This window comes from Mercenaria mercenaria, chromosome 11, assembly GCF_021730395.1.
Source record: "Mercenaria mercenaria strain notata chromosome 11, MADL_Memer_1, whole genome shotgun sequence".
Lineage (NCBI taxonomy): Eukaryota > Metazoa > Mollusca > Bivalvia > Venerida > Veneridae > Mercenaria > Mercenaria mercenaria.
Window position 1 is genome coordinate 44,231,127 of NC_069371.1, and position 20,343 is coordinate 44,251,469.

General features: G+C 35.8%; 1 protein-coding gene across 2 annotated transcripts in view; it reads left to right on the forward strand.

Moving 5' to 3' along the window:
• LOC123532700 (transformation/transcription domain-associated protein-like) overlaps positions 1 to 13,060 on the forward strand; it is a 73,124-nt gene extending 60,064 nt beyond the window's left edge. For both annotated transcript variants that reach the window (XM_053517296.1, XM_053517297.1), the window contains exons 72-84: positions 446 to 589; positions 895 to 1,197; positions 2,735 to 2,942; positions 3,479 to 3,568; positions 4,217 to 4,310; positions 4,626 to 4,733; positions 7,235 to 7,342; positions 7,912 to 8,028; positions 8,731 to 8,946; positions 9,627 to 9,768; positions 9,945 to 10,141; positions 10,901 to 11,006; positions 11,419 to 13,060. In XM_053517296.1, coding sequence (XP_053373271.1) covers positions 446 to 589; positions 895 to 1,197; positions 2,735 to 2,942; positions 3,479 to 3,568; positions 4,217 to 4,310; positions 4,626 to 4,733; positions 7,235 to 7,342; positions 7,912 to 8,028; positions 8,731 to 8,946; positions 9,627 to 9,768; positions 9,945 to 10,141; positions 10,901 to 11,006; positions 11,419 to 11,528 — 1,943 coding nt within the window. In that variant the 3' untranslated portion in view covers positions 11,529 to 13,060. The remainder of the gene's footprint in view (positions 1 to 445; positions 590 to 894; positions 1,198 to 2,734; positions 2,943 to 3,478; positions 3,569 to 4,216; positions 4,311 to 4,625; positions 4,734 to 7,234; positions 7,343 to 7,911; positions 8,029 to 8,730; positions 8,947 to 9,626; positions 9,769 to 9,944; positions 10,142 to 10,900; positions 11,007 to 11,418) is intronic.
• The last annotated feature ends 7,283 nt before the right edge of the window (positions 13,061 to 20,343 follow it).

Genomic DNA, 20,343 nt, shown 5'->3' on the forward strand with positions numbered 1-20,343 from the left:
TTCACATTTTCCAATGGTAATTTTACAGACAAGTTTGACTGTATATTAAGTAAAATTGCTTTGACACATATTATAGCATTTGTTCGTGTTGGTACATTTTCAAGTGAACACAAGTCTATGAAAATATAAAAATTAACAATGTTATGACAAAATTTACAGCATTGAGAAAAAGATTTAAAAAAAATTTCCTTTCAAGGAGAAAGACATATTTGCTGTTGAGGAGAAGGACATATTTGCTTTAGCGCACAGACATAAAATTATTTGCTATTTAGGAAAAGACACATTTGCTTTTTAGAAAAAGACATATTTGCTGTTTAGAGAAAAAACAAATTTGCTACTTAGGGAAAAGACATATTTTCTATTTAGAAGAATGTCTGTAGAGGTCATTTTTGAAATGCTTGAAGGATTAAAAGTTTCTATTTAATACCGCATAAAATATTTGCAGACAAGAGTGGAGAGATGACATTGAGCAGGAGCAATTCTCAGGTTGCCACAACAACAAGTTCTGGATCGTCTGGTCAGATAATGTCCCCCACAACACCTGGACTGGTTGTGCCAACAACACCAGAACCTACACTCTCTGTATCAGGTAATTTTATGTTTAGACAGTTAATTTTCAGGAAAATGTAAGTCTGGGTTGATTTTCCATTCTAAAAGTATAATTGAACTGCCATTTATCCACTCTAGGCCAGAACTTGCAGGAAATAGTACCTGTTAATGTTATCATCAGGGACTAAACATAAGTCAGGATATCAGCCAGATGGCTTGCTTTGAAGCACAACGTGCTAACCACAGAGCTGCTGACTTAAAAGTAGTAAGGATACTTTACCCACAAGACGTATGCATATGAACTATCAACTACACCTGTCATTATAAACAATCTGATATTTTCAGACCCTACCAGCTCGGCTCCCACAACCTCTTCAACTACACCAACAACAAGCAGTAGTGGTTCGTCATCAGGTCGAGGCTCGAGTCAGTCTGATGCAGGTCCGATTCGTGCCCCAGCTCCGATGTGGAGATGCAGCAGAATCATGCACATGCAGCGCGAGCTTCATCCAACCATTCTGTCATCCCTGGAGGGCATTGTGGACCAGATGGTCTGGTTTAGAGAAAACTGGTATGAAGAGGTACTGAGACAGCTACGCCAGGGTCTTGCCAAATGTTATGCTGTTGCCTTTGAGAACAGGGCCTCAGGTAAGTTTGAAAATATTTCATTTATGAAAAGGGCCTCAGGTCAGTTCACACAAATGTCATTTATGAATAGGGCTGTAGGTTAGTTCACAAAATGCTAGTCTTTTATGAAGGGAGCTGCAGGTCAATTCCCTAAATGCAAGTCATTAACAAAACGTTCATTGTACAGTATTTTCACTGTGGGGAATCACATGATCAAAATAATCTCTATACCAAAGTTATATTTTTAAGAACATGAGTAAATTTCCTGTCATGATAAGATATGAAATTTAAACATAGCCTACCATGTGACTAATGAAAATTGTTGAATTATCATGTAGTTGACAATAATGATAGATATCCTGTAATTACAAACACTAAGGAAAATAAGAAGTCTCAGTTTCTTGAAGTGTTCCAGATAATCAAAAGGTGATTGTGATTGAAATCTATGTAGTTTTAGGATACAGCTATGTTGGCATATAATAGGCTATATTTTAAATTTACAGCAAAACATTCTTCAATAATTATTATCCCATATTATTCATAATTATGTGTCCCACCACACAGTGGTGTGGGAGACATATTAATTTACTCCAGTCTGTGTGTGTGTGTGTGTCTGTGTGTCTGTCTGTCACAAAGCTTGTCCGCACTCTAAGTCAAACATTTCTCATCTGATCTTCACCAAACTTGAACAAAATGTGTTTGACCATGAGACCTCAGCCAAGTTCGATAACTAGCCAAATCCGCCCAGGCAGTTTTGAATGATGGCCCTTGAATTACTGATTGGATCCACTCATCACAGCCATTGAAAGAAACTAGACATTTTTCAAGCTTGTCCACACTCTAAGTCGAACATTTCTCATCTGATCTTTACCAAACTTGAACAAAATGTGTTTGACCATGAGACCTCGGCCAGGTTCGATAACTAGCCAAATCCGCCCAGGCACTTTTGAATTATGGCCCTTGAAGTACTGATTGGATCCACTCATCACAGCCATCGAGAAAAACTAGACATTTTTCAATGGGTTCCATTCATCAAAGCCATCAAGAGAAACTAGACATTTTTCAATGTTGCAGTTGTGGGAGACATGCGCTTTTCTCAAAAGCATCTCTATTTTTATTTTGGTTTAGAGATAATTTTGATCATGTGATTCCCCGCAGTGATTTTAATCTACCATGAAAATTCATATAGATGTTAAAGGATAATTGTCTATAGCCATTTTGAAATTACAGATTTTTGGATTATTGTTTGCACCTATTTTAGAATTGCAGATTTTGTTGCCATTTTGATGTTACAGACTTCGTGTGCTTGTTTCAGCAACAATAATGATTATGCTGATTTAAAAAAAAGAAATGAATATCTGTACTTCTGCCATTTTTTGCACTGGTGGACATGTATTACCCATTTAAAAAAGATTTTAAAGATTTTACAAGTACGGGGTGGGGGGTGGGGAGAAAAATGAGCTTTAAAGCTCAGAAGTAACGCTGATGCTTAATCCATTGTGTCTGACAAATGTGCTGTTAGCAAAGTAAATATCTCATAGCGACTTCATTGTTACAGTTGCTGATGCCACAATAACTCCACACACTCTGAACTTTGTGAAGAAGTTGGTCAGTACATTTGGAGTAGGTATTGAGAATGTTTCTAACGTGGTAACCACATTCTCTAGTGCAGCCTCCGAGTCCCTGGCACGGAGAGCCCAAGCAACGGCACAGGATCCTATCTTCCAGAAAATGAAAAGCCAGTTTACCACGGACTTTGATTTCAGGTATCATTGATGAAACATTCATATTTTTTGTCTATTCTGTACAAAAGCAAAATATGTTAAAATCTAATTTGGCACCAATAGTTCAGTCCTAAGATAATATAATAAAAGAAATTGTGTCTAAAATTACTTCATCCTCTGCATCTGGTTCGTCTAGAGAAGCTGGCAGTTACTTGTGGAGAACAGGTTAGTACTGGTACAGAGTCCAGGAACACTGTTCAGAATGACTGAACACTGTTACATTACTGAAGTACTGTTGAAAAATGGCGCTAAACCCCAAACAAGTCAGTCCCATGGTTTATTAATACCCAACTTAATTTATCCTCACCCGAGTTTGATTGGGGAAGCTGTAAGTTCCTACTAATAAGACATTACAGGATATATAACTAAGAGATTTGTTAGCTGATATCTGTTACCTCAACAGTATTTATACAAACTTTGATTAGTTCCATAATTATAGTCTGCAGGTTATTACCAAACTTGCAGTGCTTAACTTGTTCCATTGTTTTGTGATAACTTTATCATTTCTTCTATTTCAGTGTACCAGGCTCAACCAAACTTCACAATCTCATCAACAAGCTGAAGAAATGGATTAAAATCTTAGAAGCCAAGACCAAGCTTCTACCAAAGTAAGAATTTATTCTATTAAGTTAGTCCTGATTTTCTGTGAAGAAAGTAAATGGTGCTCATTAGTCACCTTTCTGGTAACAATTAGTCAAGTGTTGAAAGGGCTACCTGATTTTGTGTGAAGAAAGTCGCTGCACAAAATGACTGCAAGAGCTAAAAATAGAAAAATCTTGTCTGGCTTTCACAGATCAAACTGCTGGACGGATTTCGATGAAACAGGAGTGATCAGTACCAAGCCTAGTTGTTCATATTGCCGACACGTTGCGCTTTGCCGCACAAAATGGCCACCAGAGCTAAATATAGAAAAATCTTTTCCAGCTTTCACAGGTCAAACTGCTGGCTAGATTTCGACGAAACTTCACAGGAATGATCAGTACCAACCCTAGTTGTGCATATCACTGGCATGTTCTGCTTTGCTGCACAAAATGGCCACCAGAGATAAAAAAGAAAAATTTAGTCTGGCTTTCACAGGTCAAACTGCTGGACAGATTTCGACGAAACTTCACAGGAGTGATCAGTACCAAGTGTAGTTGTGCATATTACCGACACATTCCGTTTCGCTGCACAAAATGGCCGTAGGAGCTAAAGGTATACATAGGGGGGGGAGACCTGTTTTTGTGACAAAGTGTTAATAGATAAATAATTTTCAGGTCATTCTTGATCGAGGAGAAGTGCAGATTTTTGAGTAATTTCTCCAACAACACAGCTGAAGTGGAACTGCCTGGTGAATTTCTTCTTCCAAAGGCAAGTGTTTTTATTGAGTATACATGTAATTTGTACATAGTTTTTGACAATTGAGAGGTTTGGCACAGTAATGGTGAGAATGCCCAGACTAAATGATTATCTTTTTGTTATGCAAGATAATTTAAACCCACTTCAGACAAGTGTTTATTGTACTTAACTACTAAATTTAAGTTTTTAAGCTTTTCTTGATACCATTGCCATTTTCTGAAACAGGCTTGCTATGAGCTCTTCACAGTTGAGTTGTTTTGATAGAATTCTAAGTTACAATGTGATGTAACCTAAGTTGCAATATGATATAAATATTTTAAACTACAGCACAGCCACTACTATGTGAGAATTGCTAGATTTATGCCTAGAGTTGAGATAGTTCAGAAGCACAACACAGCTGCTAGGAGACTGTACATCCGAGGCCATAACGGAAAGGTAGGATATTCTTGTATTTTACTGGTTAATGTTAAGTGCGGATTCGAGAGTGGTCCCAATAAGTTTGAAGCTTTCATCACAATCGAGTCAAAACAAATTAGTATAAACTAAGTGTTTCCCTTATTTAAGTTCACAGAATGATGTAGGTTATCAAATTCTAGTTGGTACAAAACGAGTGATCTCCAACTTCCATAGCACTGAGTTTCTATCTATTGATAGAAAACTAACTTAGTTTTTGTACATTTGAAAAGATACCATTGTCTTAAAATCATTTGAAAATTACGCTTAAATCTTTCGTGTCTTTGCACTGAAGTTTGCAATCTGTACTTAAGTCTGTCTGTTTTAAGTGTTGTAAGAAAGCATTTAAGTTATTACACATCAGATGTTTTTAGCTCACCTGTCACATAGTGACAAGGTGAGCTTTTGTGATCACCCTTCGTCCGGCGTCCGTCATCAGTCCGTCCGTGCGTCAACAATTTCGTGTCTGCACGATAGTGGTTTCATTTATGATTTTATTTTAACCAAACTTGCACACAACTTGTATCACCATGAGATCTTGGTTCCTTTCTTGAACTGGCCAGATCCCATTATGGGTTCCAGAGTTATGGCCCCTGAAAGGGCCAAAATTAGCTATTTTGACCTTGTCTGCACAATAGCAGCTTCATTTATGATTTGAATTTAATCAAACTTACACAAAACTTGTGTCACCATAAGATCTCGGTTCCTTTCTTGAACCAGCCAGATAACGTTATGGATTCCAGAGTTGTGGCTCCTGAAAGGGCCAGAATTAGCTATTTTGACATTGTCTGCACAATAGCAGCTTCATTTATGATTTGATTTTAACCAAACTTGCACACAACTTGTATCGCCATAAGATCTTGATTCTTTTCTTGAACTGGCAAGATTCCATTATGGGTTCTGGAGTTATGGCCCCTGAAAGGGCCAGAATTAGCTATTTTGACCTTGTCTGCACAATAGCAGCTTCATTTATGATTTGAATTTAATCAGACTTGCACAAAACTTTTGTCACCATAAGATCTCGATTCCTTTCTTGAACCGGCCAGATCCCTTAATGGGTTCCAGAGTTATGGCCCCTGAAAGGGCCAAAATTTGCTATTTTGACCTTGTCTGCACAATAGCAGCTTCATTTATTATTTGATTTTAACCAAACTTGCACACAACTTGTATCACCACTAGATCTTGCTTACATTCTTGAACTGGCCAGATTCCATCATGGGTTCCGGAGTTATGGCCCCTTAAAGGTCCAAAATTGGCTGTTTTGGCTTTTGCAGCCATATAGAGACTTCATTTATGGTTTTGTTTGATACAAACGTCCAAAATGTCCTCAACAACAATAAATCTTGGATTCCATGACAAATCAGATCCAATCGTAGGTTCCAGAGATATTTTATATCTGATTACCTCCCCTGATGTAATCAAAATGGGTTTATATCAGTAAGTACTTATAGGACGTATTTGAAATTTCATTATTGTTATTAGTTGGAGTGAGACAATCAGAGTAGATAACTATGGACTGATTTTATGTCAAATTATCTCCCTTTATTTCAAATTAAAATGGGTATATCTCCGTAACTAATGAAGATACTGATCTGAAATTTCATTTATGTCAACAGATTTATTTGGCAGATCTTTCTTTTGTTCACTTACAATATATATTTTTTTTTTATTACTTCACTTTTTCGTTACTATAGATAGCTTATTTTTAGTAACTTTTTTATTATTGGCCGTAGGGAAAAACCGAGACCACTTTTCAGTGGTACAACATGGATGGTACCTCCAGTTTTTAGGTGTATTTTGACACATCTATACCTTGTCCGAATTTTTTTTTCTTTTTGTTTAAATTCTTCCCTTTGTTGTTCCTGTCCTTTGGATTTAGATATTTTTTCTGAGGACCTTCTTGTCCTCAAGTGCAATGATAACAGGTGAGCGATATAGGGCCATCATGGTCCTCTTGTTTTTTTATTTATTTAACAAATAATTAAGGCCTTCGAGTAGTTTATCATCTGGTTTACCACGGTTCAGAGTTCAGATGTGTAGGAATTTAACCACGAGGGCGTTAGCCTGAGTGGTTAAATACTAAAGCATCTGAACGATGAACCTTGGTAAATAAGACGATAAATCACAAGAAGGCTTTGATTGTTTTCATTCTGACATGCTCATTGAAATATTTCAATAAATATTATGCTGGACTTCATTTACCCGGGGAGTAATGTATCGGACGTCATGTGGCAAGTTGACATCATAATTGACATCATAATGCTCCCTTACAGGTCCGCGCGTCAACCGTTGTTTATCGCAGAATATACAGAGCTTGATTTCCTTCTTTGTTTAACTAGAAACCAAACCTAGTCATGTTAGAATGTACATTTAATGTTGTCTATTGTTGGAAGAGCTGGTTGAAGAAATACATCAATTTTTAATGCTGACATTAAGTCAATAGGTATTCATGTTGAAAATGTTGCCTAAAATTTTTATTTCAGATTTATCCATACCTTGTTGTGAATGATGCTTGCCTGACGGAGTCTCGCCGTGAGGAGAGAGTGCTCCAACTGCTGAGAATGTTAAACCATTTTTTGACCAAACAAAAGGTGATAACCAGTTGCATTTTTTCTTTAATTATTATGAGCTCTAACATTGTGATTGTAAGCTTAAATTGATACTGACTCCTGCTGTGTTCTACTGTGAAATAGTATTTGTGGGGGACCAGTTTTCATGGATTTCATAGTCACATAACTCCACGTAATTAAATCCCAATGAACAAATAAACTTTCCATTCCTTTTAAAGTTGAAATCCATGAATTAATTTACTTACAAAATTGCCTTCAAGCCAAAAATCCGAAATTTCATGTCCATTAAACTACATGATTTCACAGTACTGGGTATGTCCAAACGCCTGTAATGACTAAAAGTTGAATTCTGTAATTGCTGATGTTGATTTTTAGGTCAGTTACACCAATCCATTAAATTTGATCTCTAAGAGCATGAAAAATTTCTATATAAAAAATTCCTATTCATTTTATGTTCAAAAGTTGAAATCCATGAATTTGTATTGCCATGGAATTATTGTCAAAACAACAAAAGTTCATGCTCACAAAAATAATTGCTCACAGGATATTGATGTGATATACATGTGTTCTGTTTTTGATTCCATTCTCAGGAGACGAGTAGACGTATGCTGTATTTCACAGTACCGAGAGTTGTGGCGGTATCTCCACAGATGAGACTTGTAGAAGACAACCCCGCCTCTGTTTCTCTTCTTGATGTCTACAAACAGGTAACACATTTTGATTGCACAGAGATTGTTACGGTGTTCCGTTTGGACCATAAAGATTTTTATTCCTGAACCTTATATCTCGAAAGTTAAAATCATGAAACTATGATGATGAAAGTTGAAACCACAATGGAGAATGTCAAAATCACGACGGCAAAAACATGAAACTATGATGGTGAAAGTTGAAACCACAAAACCACAATGATGAAAACTCAATATCATTTCACGTTTACACCATTGTGGCTTTGTGTTTTCATCTTAGTGCTTTTTACTTTCTATTTTTCTGGTTACAGTGTTATCAGAAAATTTTCTCCCCAAGTTTTATTGCCCATTCAAACTGTATGTGTAGATAGGTGCAGTTTGACTTCTCTAGAGGGAACACCAAAGCAAAGACGGAAATGTGCTTATTGTAAAGAGGTTTTTGTTCTGTAGCGATAAATTTACTAAGAGTACTGTAACCTGTAAAGTGAAGAGAAAGAAGTATCTGTCTTTAGATGTGTTTGCTATTAGGGGTTCATTATTTGGAGGTGTCACTGTGAAGAGGTGTTGTTATCCTGAGATATTGCTATTCAGAGTGTTGTTGTTAGAGGTGTTGCTATTTGGGGAAGCCGCTATTCCGAGTGGTCATTATTCGGAGGTGTTTATTAAGAGAGGTTGTGTTGTATATATTTCACTTTTAATTCTGTATAAATTTTGTTCTTTCAGAGATGTAACAAGAGAGGAATAGAACATGATGCACCTATTGCTAGATATTATGAGAGGTTACTTACTGTCCAGGCCCGGGGAACTCAGGCCAGTCATCAAGTATTGAGGGATATTCTCAAAGAGGTACAGAACAACATGGTTCCTCGAGGCCTGCTGAAAGAATGGGCCCTACATACCTTCCTTGATGCAACAGACTATTGGATATTTAGGAAAACTGTGAGTATTATTATTATATAATCAGTAAAATGTAGAATTTTTTCACGTAATTTAGCCATCCAGCTAGCTTGTGCCAGGACATTGGTTCTACTCTGGTGCCCTTAGAAACATCTTGGGTCTTCCTCCACAATCAAAAAGTTGAAAGTTGCCATATAACTTATAGTGTCTGTTGACATTAAAGGTCCATTACTAAGGGAAAGTGAGATGGCAATTTTTTTCATAGCCAGTGCATAGACTTCAGCAAGACACTAAATAATGAAGATTGGCAGGTCAAAATTTACAGAAGGTCTTTGGAACTCAAAGAAATGTATGTGTATTATGTTGAAATTTCAATGAATCAACAGAATGACCCCCCAGGTCTTTTTAACTTTCTTCATACTTCATAGAAAAATAATTGTACATATACTGCGATTTATTTCGAATTTCTACATACCAACTTCCATTTTCCAATAAAATGAAATAGTTTCTGTGATTTTTAAAAGAAATTAAAATGTTCACTTTCCTTAGTATTGGACCTTTAAATCCAACAAAAACAACAACAAAAATTACATTTGTTCTGTACTTCAAGGAAATTTTATCGACTGTAGTTAATGTAAGTTGTGATGTGATAAATCTAAATTTGATTGTAAAAGTAGATACCTTTAAACTAAATGTAACAATTTATGTTGTTTTGTTTGCAGTTTACAGTACAGCTAGCATTGATGGGGTTTGCAGAGTTTGTATTACACCTTACAAGAATGAACCCAGACATGATGTATCTACATCAAGATTGTGGCTATATCAACATCTCATACTTCAAGTTCGATATAGATGATCAGTCAGGTAGACCGTAGTTTAGTTTTGTGATCTAAATTTTATTCCACGGAGTGTGTGCTATATTTTTATGTTGTTTTTTTTTCTCTCAGAACATTTTGCCCATTTCAGCTAATTATATACATGTAAATGTGTGGATATGCCAACAGTGTGTTTCAACACTAATGGTAAAATCTTTTTTTCAGGAGACTTAGATGCCAATAGACCTGTACCATTTAGACTGACCCCTAATATAGCAGAGTTCCTGACCTCTACAGGGGTCACTGGACCTCTCACAGCTTCGATGATATCAACAGCAAGGTGTTTTGTACAGCCCCAGTATAAACTGCCAAGTTTCCTGCGAGCCATACTCCGGGATGAGTATATCACATGGCATAAAAAGGTATCTACAGCTTTTGAGTCATTCTATATCAGTTTGTCAGTCTTCGAACAAGACCTATTTTGACTATATTAGTAAGTGATGTCCATTTGGTTAAGTTCATTTTCTTAGAATCACTTGCTTATTACCACTGTGTTTGAGTCTGCTTTGGTCAACATGTGAGAAAGCCATCTATGTGGCTCACAGAAGGTTGGTGGTTCTTCCAAAGTGTCAGCTTGAGCCTGAAACAATGATGCCCTGAGTGGTATCAGGGGGTCTTCTTCCACAACTAAATCTGGCAAGTCAGCGTATGAATTTAATTGTCATTGTGACACAAAACTCAGCCAGTATCATTTCGTTTAATGTCATTTATTAGGCAAGCCACATAGTGGTTACGGTCACTGACTTTGAAATCAATTGCCCTTCACCTCTGTTGGTTTGAAATCTTGCTGGGGGTGTAGAATTTTTTCATTTGAGGAAACCATCCAGCTAGTTTATGGAAAGTCAATGGTTCTGCCTAGGTAGCCACCCTTTGACTGAAACAACTGTGGTCTTTGTCCACCATCAACAGCTGGAAAAATCACCATATCACCTATATAGTGGTTGTGTGACACTAATCCTAACAAATACAAAATAAATGCAACCAGTGAAAAATTTAAAGAGTTAACAGCTGAACTTTATCACTACTGTTCTGTTTGATAATCTGTTTACCAGAAGCATCCAGACTTATTTTGTTGGTCTACTTGGCTAAGCTTTGTTACAGTACTTTGTTACTTTATTTAGAAACAAGAGGAGGTAAATCCTGGTACAGAGCCATCAGAAATGGAAGGGGAACAACTCATCACTATGGTGAACAAAGCTGTATCTGCTATAACAACGAGGCTGCAGAGTGAGTATTTACTTTAAGGAGATCCAATTCTTTTACAGGCTTATCCTCATGTAATAACACTATATTAATTCGCACTAAATAAGAAAGGTTACGCATTTAAATTGTATTCTGTGACTTTCATGTCCAAAAGTTACACAGTTAAATTCTGTAATATTGGATATTTCGTATTAAAAAATGTAAATTATCTATTTTACAAACAAAACACTATACATTAACAGATATGTCATGTCTATGTTGTGTAGTTCAACAAAAAAAGCTAGTTTGTCTGAAAAATAAAGTAAAAGAAACAATTACATTTATTTGTGTTAAATTAAGTTTAAAACTACATACATGTGTGGTCAGATTTGAATTATCCATTTTCTGATAGTCATTTCATATTCCATGTAATGAAGTTACTTGTAAATGTTTTCAGATTTAGCAACATTTGAAGGAGCAGAGAGTAGAGTAAACACACTTGTAGCAGCAGCAAACAGCCATGATAATCTCTGTAGAATGGATCCAGCCTGGCACCCCTGGTTATAAAGTGGACACAGCCTTACATCCCTGGATATAAAATGGACCTAGCCTTACATCCCTGGTTATTAATGGAACCAGTCTGGCATCCCTGGTTATAAATGTCCTGGTGATCACCTGGCACTCCTGTTTTTAAAATAGAACACTTTAAAATGAATTTTGCCTGTCAGTGTCAACCTTTGTTGAAAAATGGGCTGAGCTAGACATCCATTGTAGAAATAAGTGTAAAGGTAAGGATCGGGAATACACCCATCTGTTAAAACTAGAATGTCCACAGTGCTGTGTCAGATTGTTCTGATTTGGAAATTTGACTTGTGCTTGTGCCAGTGCGAAATTGGTCAAGCGTTAATTAGTCACAAAACTGATCATGACAAAAATTAAAAAAAAAAAAAAGACAAATTAAAAAAAAACAGTTTGATGTAATACATTTACTGCATTTCTGTCAAAAAAAAAACACATTCAAATGGAGACTATGTGGTCTATACTGTTGATATTAAGTACATGTACCAAGTATTATAATAGGCCAGAGGCACATAACAAATTGTTATACACACTGCTTGAATCCTCGAGAATTTCAAACACAACTGATCCTTATGAATAAGAAATTAGTTGAAACACATTTCTGAAAGAAAATCGTATTTCAACCTTTAGCCTGCTGGCGGCATTTGTATCTGCCTTTGCGACCAGTGCAGACCAAGATCAGCCTGCACATCCGTGCAGGCTGATCATGGTCTGCACTGTTCGCTATTCAGTCAGTAAATTTTCAGTGAACACCCCTTTGAATAATAAATGGTATTGCCCAGATTGAATGATGGACCAGTCCATTTAAGAAATTTAGCAGGCTAAGGGTTAAATAATGTAATGAACTTGAAATGAATATAAGAATATTTTTGAAAAACGATGCATTTTGAAAGTAACATTTACTATAAAATGAATAAAATGCTTTTGGAGACAGGGAGGGGATAGGATGACGTTAGCCGTAGGGAAGGAGTGGGGGCAGGTCAGCTTTTCATAGTGATATTTTAGAATTAATCATGTCAGAAAATGTTTAAGCTATTATTCTGCAATTAATATGTCACAGTGATGAAATTCTATTGTTGTGAATTATATGTTGTCTGTATGTTTTGTTTTTGATCAGTTGATGGTTCTCTCTGAAGTGGGGCTTTCCTTTCCTCTAAAAACTGGAAAGTTCCCAACATTACCTAATTCGTGTCAGTGATACTTAAAACAAAGGGAAATAACATTTAAACAATTGTTCAAAATGTGTGGCATGACACATGGACGTTCACTTTATTTATGAAATGAAGTAGAAATCTGCAATCTATTAAAAGTGTTTCTGATATTATTATGTATGCTGTGCTACATTTTGTATAACTATCACTTTTTGCATAAGACATATGAAAGTTAATGACTTTAATAATTCTTGTGAATGAATTTGTTGTAGACTTCATTTTAATAGAAAAATTGTCATGTTTTATGTATCATAATTGAAATTTGTACAAAAGTCCATAGATTGTAAATAAAATATTTTGTAAATATAGCAGACTATTATTGTGTTTGCTAAGAAGTTTGATGCTCTCTGATATGAAAAAGTTCATTGGATTTGTTCCAAAGGGAGAGCTTTGAGTTTAAATTCCAGAGGATTTTTTATGATCCAGGGCATCTAGCCATAGGACTTTCTGTCCATCCAGTTTTCACCGTTTCTCGTACAGCCCACATTAATGACTCGATTTACTTCATACTTTCACTCAACAAACCTTGTGGCAAGACATACAAACTGACCTACATTTTTGTGACCTTTATATGACCTTGACTTGCACACTAAGGACCTCGAAATGCAACATTTTTATGCCCCCGGCATCTACTGATGCGGGAGGCATATAGTGATCGTCCTGTCCGTCCGTACGAGCTTAACCAAATGGGACCGTTTCGTCTAGCATCAATACCCCTTACTAGAATGACTTGATACTAATGCAGATGTAACCTGTGACCATTCCCCATCTTCAAACATCACCTGACCTCAGTTTGACCTTGACCTTGACCTCGACCTCATTTTGGACTTGGGTTGCTTTATATGGGCCATCTCTTGGTTAACCAAATGGGACCGTTTCGTCTAGCATCAATACCCCGTACTAGAATGACTTGATACTAATGCAAATGTAACTTGTGACCATTCCCCATCTTCAGACATCACCTGACCTCAGTTTGACCTTGACCTTGACCTCATTTTGGACTTGGGTTGCTTTATATGGGCCATCTCTTGGTTAACCAAATGGGACCGTTTCGTCTAGCATCAATACCGCTTACAAGAATGAATTGATACTAATACAGATGTAACCTGTGACCATTCCTCATCTTCAAACATCACCTGACCTCAGTTTGACCTTGACCTCATTTTGGACTTAGGTTGCTTTGTATCGACAAGGATGCCACCGGGGGCATCAGCGTTTATTGAAGGCAGCTCCTTGTTTTTACATAATTTTCTTTCCTTTTAACAAATTTATCTCTTACTGACATACAACAGTCCCTGAGGCAAGATATTTAAACTGACTATATATGGATTGCCTTGACCTTTATTTGAGCTTCATCTTCACACTTAAACCTAAAAAACACTAAGTTTTGGTAAACCAGATTTTTTACCGTTACGCATACAGCCCACATTTATGGCCCAATTTAGTTCATACTCGCACTCGACAATCCTTATGGCAAAACCTACAAACTATTATATAAACGACCTTTACCCTCATATGACGTGAGCCTTCAGGGGGTGTCCGTGGCCGAGTGGTTATGGACGCTGACTTCGAATCAATTGCCCTTCGCAGATGTGGGTTCGAGCTTCACTCGGGGCGTTGAATTCTTCATGTAAGGAAGCCATCCAGCTGGATTACGGACCTAGCCCGTGATGAAGTAATACACGGAGGGGCACCTAGGGTCTTCCCCCACCATCAAAATTGGAAATTCGCCATATGACCTATAATTGTGTCGATGCGACGTTAAACTTAAAAATTACGAAAAAAGTCCACCTTCAAAATTAAAACCTTAAAAGCAACATGTTTGGTCCTACAGCCCACATAAATAACCCAATTAAGTTTATACTTCTACTCGATAAACCTTGTGGCAAGACCTACAAACTGATCTATAAACAGATGACCTTGACATTATGATCTTAAAAAAAACAACATTGGTCATACACCCGCGTGTATGATTGACTGCGTTTTAAAAACGCAGCTCCTTGTTTTCTGAAAAATGGTGCACATTTAGCATCTCTGTTTCAAGTAAAGTTTAAGTAGATGCCATGGAAACCTGGAGAAGCTCAGACGCAACCACAGCTACACACATCGCAAAACGAATTGCCCAAAAAGTCTACACTGTACTGGATGAGGCTATTAGCTTTCATGATTTGAAATAGGAATTGATACGCGTGATAACAAATGTAGTAGTTTTACAAGTAATTGTTTTTTCACAGTTATTGCATATAATAGCGATATATCATTTGCGAAATATTTGATGAAAAAGGATTTAACATAAAACAGTTATTTATTATTTTATTTGTATATAATACAGATGTTTTATTGTTTTAAAAATCCGGGTATTTTGATAGAATCTGTAGTCCAGTTCCTTCGATATAAAACATAAATGCCCTTGTAACATGTGGAAATTATATTGTCCCTTCTGAGTACATGGCTTAATTGCATACAAGATTGTAAGACCCAGGCCTTTAAGTACAGGCTATTTAATGTCTAGCTATGTTTTGCAGTAATTCAGCTTGCAATAAACTGAAAAAAAAAATGAAACCAGTCTTCCTAAAATCGTACTAGAAGTCCCAAGTGTTGTCTTCACAAGGCTCGTAAAAGCTGTTCAGAAGAATGTCCTGCATTATGTCTCGGTCATTCTCATCTGTCAGAGGTTCGTCAAAGTTCCAGGGAACCATGGTAGACCTCTGGCATGCGAGAATGTAACTCAATCGACAGACCAATAAATAAAACGAGTCCCGCGAGTAATTATCTGCTGGTATGTATTCATTAAGACAAACCAACATATGGCAATGTTGCGGTCAACTAGACATCCTAATCATCCGAAATCTATCAAAGTGGTCGGCTTTACTGACTGCTTACATCCATCAAATTCTCTTCACTGAAGATAAATACATATTAGCAATGCATCGGCAACGTTTCTTTACACGAAAGGTATATGAAACATCAGTACAGCATACCATTTTATCCATAGCCATCACAGGTTCCATTATGCTAAATGAATTTCCTTCATAATGTTTAGCAATATATCACTAAACAACACAAATTTTTAGTAAACGAAAAGCATCTTGACAAACAATTTGTCTGTCCAATACATGTTTTATTGTTCTGTTCCATAGAGCTGGATACTTAAAATATTCTAAAGGAGTTGCCCCCCCCCCCCCCCCCCCTCCACACACACACCCCTTTAAAAAAGAATGCCATTTGTAAAGAAATAGATGTAAATAATAGTCAAAAACGATGTTTTACTTAGTTATGTTAAGTTTAAACACTGGTACGTTGTTGCAAATGCATCAAAACGAAGACATGTAACAGTTTCTTAAAAATAGTGAGTTTTTGAAGGCGCTGAACTGTTCAGGAGTGTGGCACCTTCATGCAGTCCCTTTCCGGAATTCAATACATATATGAGTAAATTGACAATGGTTTTGTAGAATAATATAAATATTTTATATGCTTTTAAATGTTTATGTAAACAATGCTTTCTTTCTATGATTTGATGATGTTCGAACTTTTTTCTCCGAAACTTGGACCTAACTCTTAAGGCATCGCCACAGTCGCAACTCAATATCAGTTCATATTTTAAGGCCGAGTATTTTTCTCTTGAATATTGCACTAAAGTAAAGCCTTAACAGTTGGTCAAATTATCATCAACATAGAAGCATATGATGCTTTCCTGTACGAAAAAAGAACCTGTTTTACAACTGTAAAACGTCTGTAAAAGACCTGTATTTTGAAATTACAACTGTAAAAGACATGTAAGTGGAATAATGATCAGAAATACGGTTCAAATTTTCAGGTGTAAAAATATGAAGGTCTCAATTTACAGCTGTAAAAAGTTTACTGTTGAAAGTTACAGCTGTAAAATGGTCAAGTCTCAAAATTACAGCTGTAACATTTTTGGAGGGAAACATGAGTATTGTCAGCCATCTTTAATGCATTTTGGCGGGATATAACTGAAATTCACACAGACATCACATCTTGTTAAATTTTGAAATTAAAGCGGTATAGAGTAGGTACGGATGTTTAATTATCTATTACAGTTGTAAAAGGACATGTATAAGTACATACATTAACTATTTACTCTATACTGGAAGCTGATAAGTTTAAAAGAAATAATTACAAGATTGTCATATGTTTTCATGACTGACAAAGAAAGTTCTAAAAACAAGATCTGCATATGCAACCTACTTTGTATCCTACTCTTGAATTTTACAGTTGCTAAACTGTAATCATACCACATATACTAGATCATATACCACATGTACTAGATCATTTATTTTGCCATTTTCATAGTAATTGCTACCTTATTAGAGAATTGCAATTCATCCTAAAACTTTTTGCACCTCTACTTTCGTCCCTTAAAATAATGCCCTCTGTTTCAACACCTATAATATTTCTACAGCTGTAACTTTTGGGTATTTTACAGCTGTAACTTTTTCATTTTTACAGCTGTAATTTCTTTTTACCGGTGTAGCTCATTTGCATATTTCGAAGTGTTTTACAGTCGTTTGACAGCTGTAAATTGAAATCTACAGCTGTAAAATCAATGTTGTTATATAAAATCTACAGGTGTAAATTTGGAATAAGTATGACTGTTATTTTGAACAAAAATACAGGTCTTTTACAGCTGTAAAATTTCGTACAGGTTATAGTACATACGCCGCTTGTAAAATGTTTGAGTCTCCCTTAGACCGAAAGTTTACCAAGAAATATTGAAATCTTACGCGCAGTCAAACTCCATTATAACACATATTACAAAATTTAGTTCTTTTTGAAGTACAATATGTATACTACAAACTCTTATGGAATTGTCAAAATTATGCCTGTTTATTGCATTAGACGCAAAAAGACAAACCCATGTAAATTTAATTTAAAATGTCTGTGCATGCATTACTGACCACAGCTAGCTGGCTAAACCAGTACACAAGGTCCTATAAAATCACCTGTTCAAATTATATACATGTGAATTATGTGTGAACAGATAAAGCAAGTTGGATAAATTGATGGTGTTTGGATTTTTGTGTATACTTCGGCAACCAGGTAAAATTTCAAAATAATTCCCTAAGACTTTGTTCCTCATGGTCTGCTTTACAATTGACTATAATTATTTTTTATATTTTTTGAATAAATATTGAGTTTGACTGCAGTAAATTTGCAAAATTTTGTCATTTTGGCCAAAGAAAAATCTCGAATATAGACATACTACACGGATAGTGAAATGCACATCCTTTTAACTGCATGTGTTCACATAGATATTTAGAACATAATTATAATGACAAAATTATGGACATTATTGATACCACTTAGTCATCTTTTATTTTTATGAAAATTTGCATGGAAAAATTTGATTAAAATGGCCGCCATGGGCGATGCCTTAATAGGTGTTCTTAAGTTATAGAGTTTATGAAGTGAATTCTTCGTGAAAAAGAAGCCGATAGGGAGGGAAACGGAGCGTAGCGGAGTGACCGACCTAGGTTTCTTTTTCTCGAAGAATTCTCTTCATGGTCTCTATCTGACATAGTGTGAAATCTTCTTTTGACCAATCAGAATTGCAGTCAGTCGTGTTCATTTATTTGACGTTTACAATTCGGTTCAGATTCTCCGCCTACCTGATCTTCAGTGTGTAGAGCCGTTCTTCGAAAATTATTACTTCAGTCACATTGGTCTTTAGGAATAAGAAGCCACATTTTTTGAAAAATAATTCGCTATGATTGCGCAAAAAAGTAGGTTGAACACTATTTTAGAATCTGTCATTGTTGAACTTTATACCAAAACTAACTACGAGTTTTTTTTCCGAATGATGGATAAACAAGACGTTTTAAATATCACTAAGATTCTTTGGACTAAGCAAACTAATAAATCTGGTATAATCATAATTATCATATGCAAATCTACAATCTACGACCGTGCAAAATATTTTATACGTAAGTAAATTTTGAGCATAACAATCTCCCAGTTGAGATAAAACAGCTTTGACCTTAACGAGCTGTCAGTTTGTAATTTTAGGCATGTTTTTGCAAGTTCTTTAGGGTGAAATGAATCGATTTTGTTTGTTGCCAAATACTTTAAATTTGCATATACGAGTATACTCGCATTCACTTCGAACTATGTTTCTATTTAACTGATAAATTATATGTTTGTGTCCATCTCCGAACGATCGTTACTTATGTCATTCTTGTGAAAAGTAACACCAAATGCCATTATCGTAAATGTTTCTTGTACACGCACCATTTATTTCGTTTCTGCAATAGGTGCTTACATTTAATTATCAGCTATCTTAACCACAAATTAAGTCTAGACTATGAGATGTTCACATACCGATATGCATCTACTATGACGTCCCCCGACAGTTGGAATATCCAGGAAAAGTCTTCTTTTATTGCAAGATTGCACAGTCTATTGGATTCTCCTGACATATCTGCATTGTATAAATAAATGAGCTGCACAATGAGAAAACCAACATAGTGCATTTGCGACCAGCGTGTATCCAGACCAGCCTGCGCATCCGCGCAGTCAGGTCAGGATCCGTGCTGTTCGCTTTCAAAGCCTATTGCAATTAGAGAAACCGTTAGCGAACAGCATGGATCCAGACCAGACTACACGGATCCATGTTGGTCGCAAACGCACTTTGTTGGTTTTCTCATGGTGCGGCTCAAATTGAAAGTATATCTCAGCTAAATGCAATTGTGCATTTGGAATGCCGCAGTGACAAAGATAATGAAATTCTATATACACCAGACACCAGTGAGTAATATTACTTTCGTTTAGCGTACATTTGCTGATTTAAGCAGATATCAAAGAAACCGAATTTGTCCTATCATTTCGTCAATTTGTAAGTACAACAAAACACAGATTTTTTCAACCTTTATTTAGTCTTTTTCCAAGCAAAAATGTATTTCAACCACAAGCTACGTTTGTTTACTTGACGTTAAGCAATTTCAGTTCAACTACTGTTAAATGCTCGAATTTAATTACCTTTAGACTCTATGGTATGTCAAATAGTATACATATATTTGCGAACGATTATTAGTATAACTTCGTAAAGCAACATACATTGGCGGCAGATCATTTATGTGATCTTATAAAACAACATATATATGTAGAGGGTCATTTATGTGTTTTTATATAAAAACATATATATGCGGAGGGCCATTTAATATATGATTTTATAAAACAACATTATATGCGGAGGGTCATTTATGTGATTTTATAAAACAACATATATATATATGCGGAGGGTCATTTATGTGATTTTATAAAACCACATTAGATTCTATATGCGGAGGGTCATTTATGAGATTTTATAAAACAACATATATATGCGGAGGGTCATTTATGTGATTTTATTAAACAACATTTAATTTAGATTCTATATGCGGAGGGTCATTTATGTGATTTTATAAAACAACATATATATGCGGAGGGTCATTTATGTGATTTTATTAAACAACATATATATGCGGAGGGTCATTTATGTGATTTTATAAAAAAAAAACGTATATGCGGAGGGTCATTTATGTGATTTTAAAAAACAACATTAGATTTTATATGCGGAGGGTCATTTATGTGAT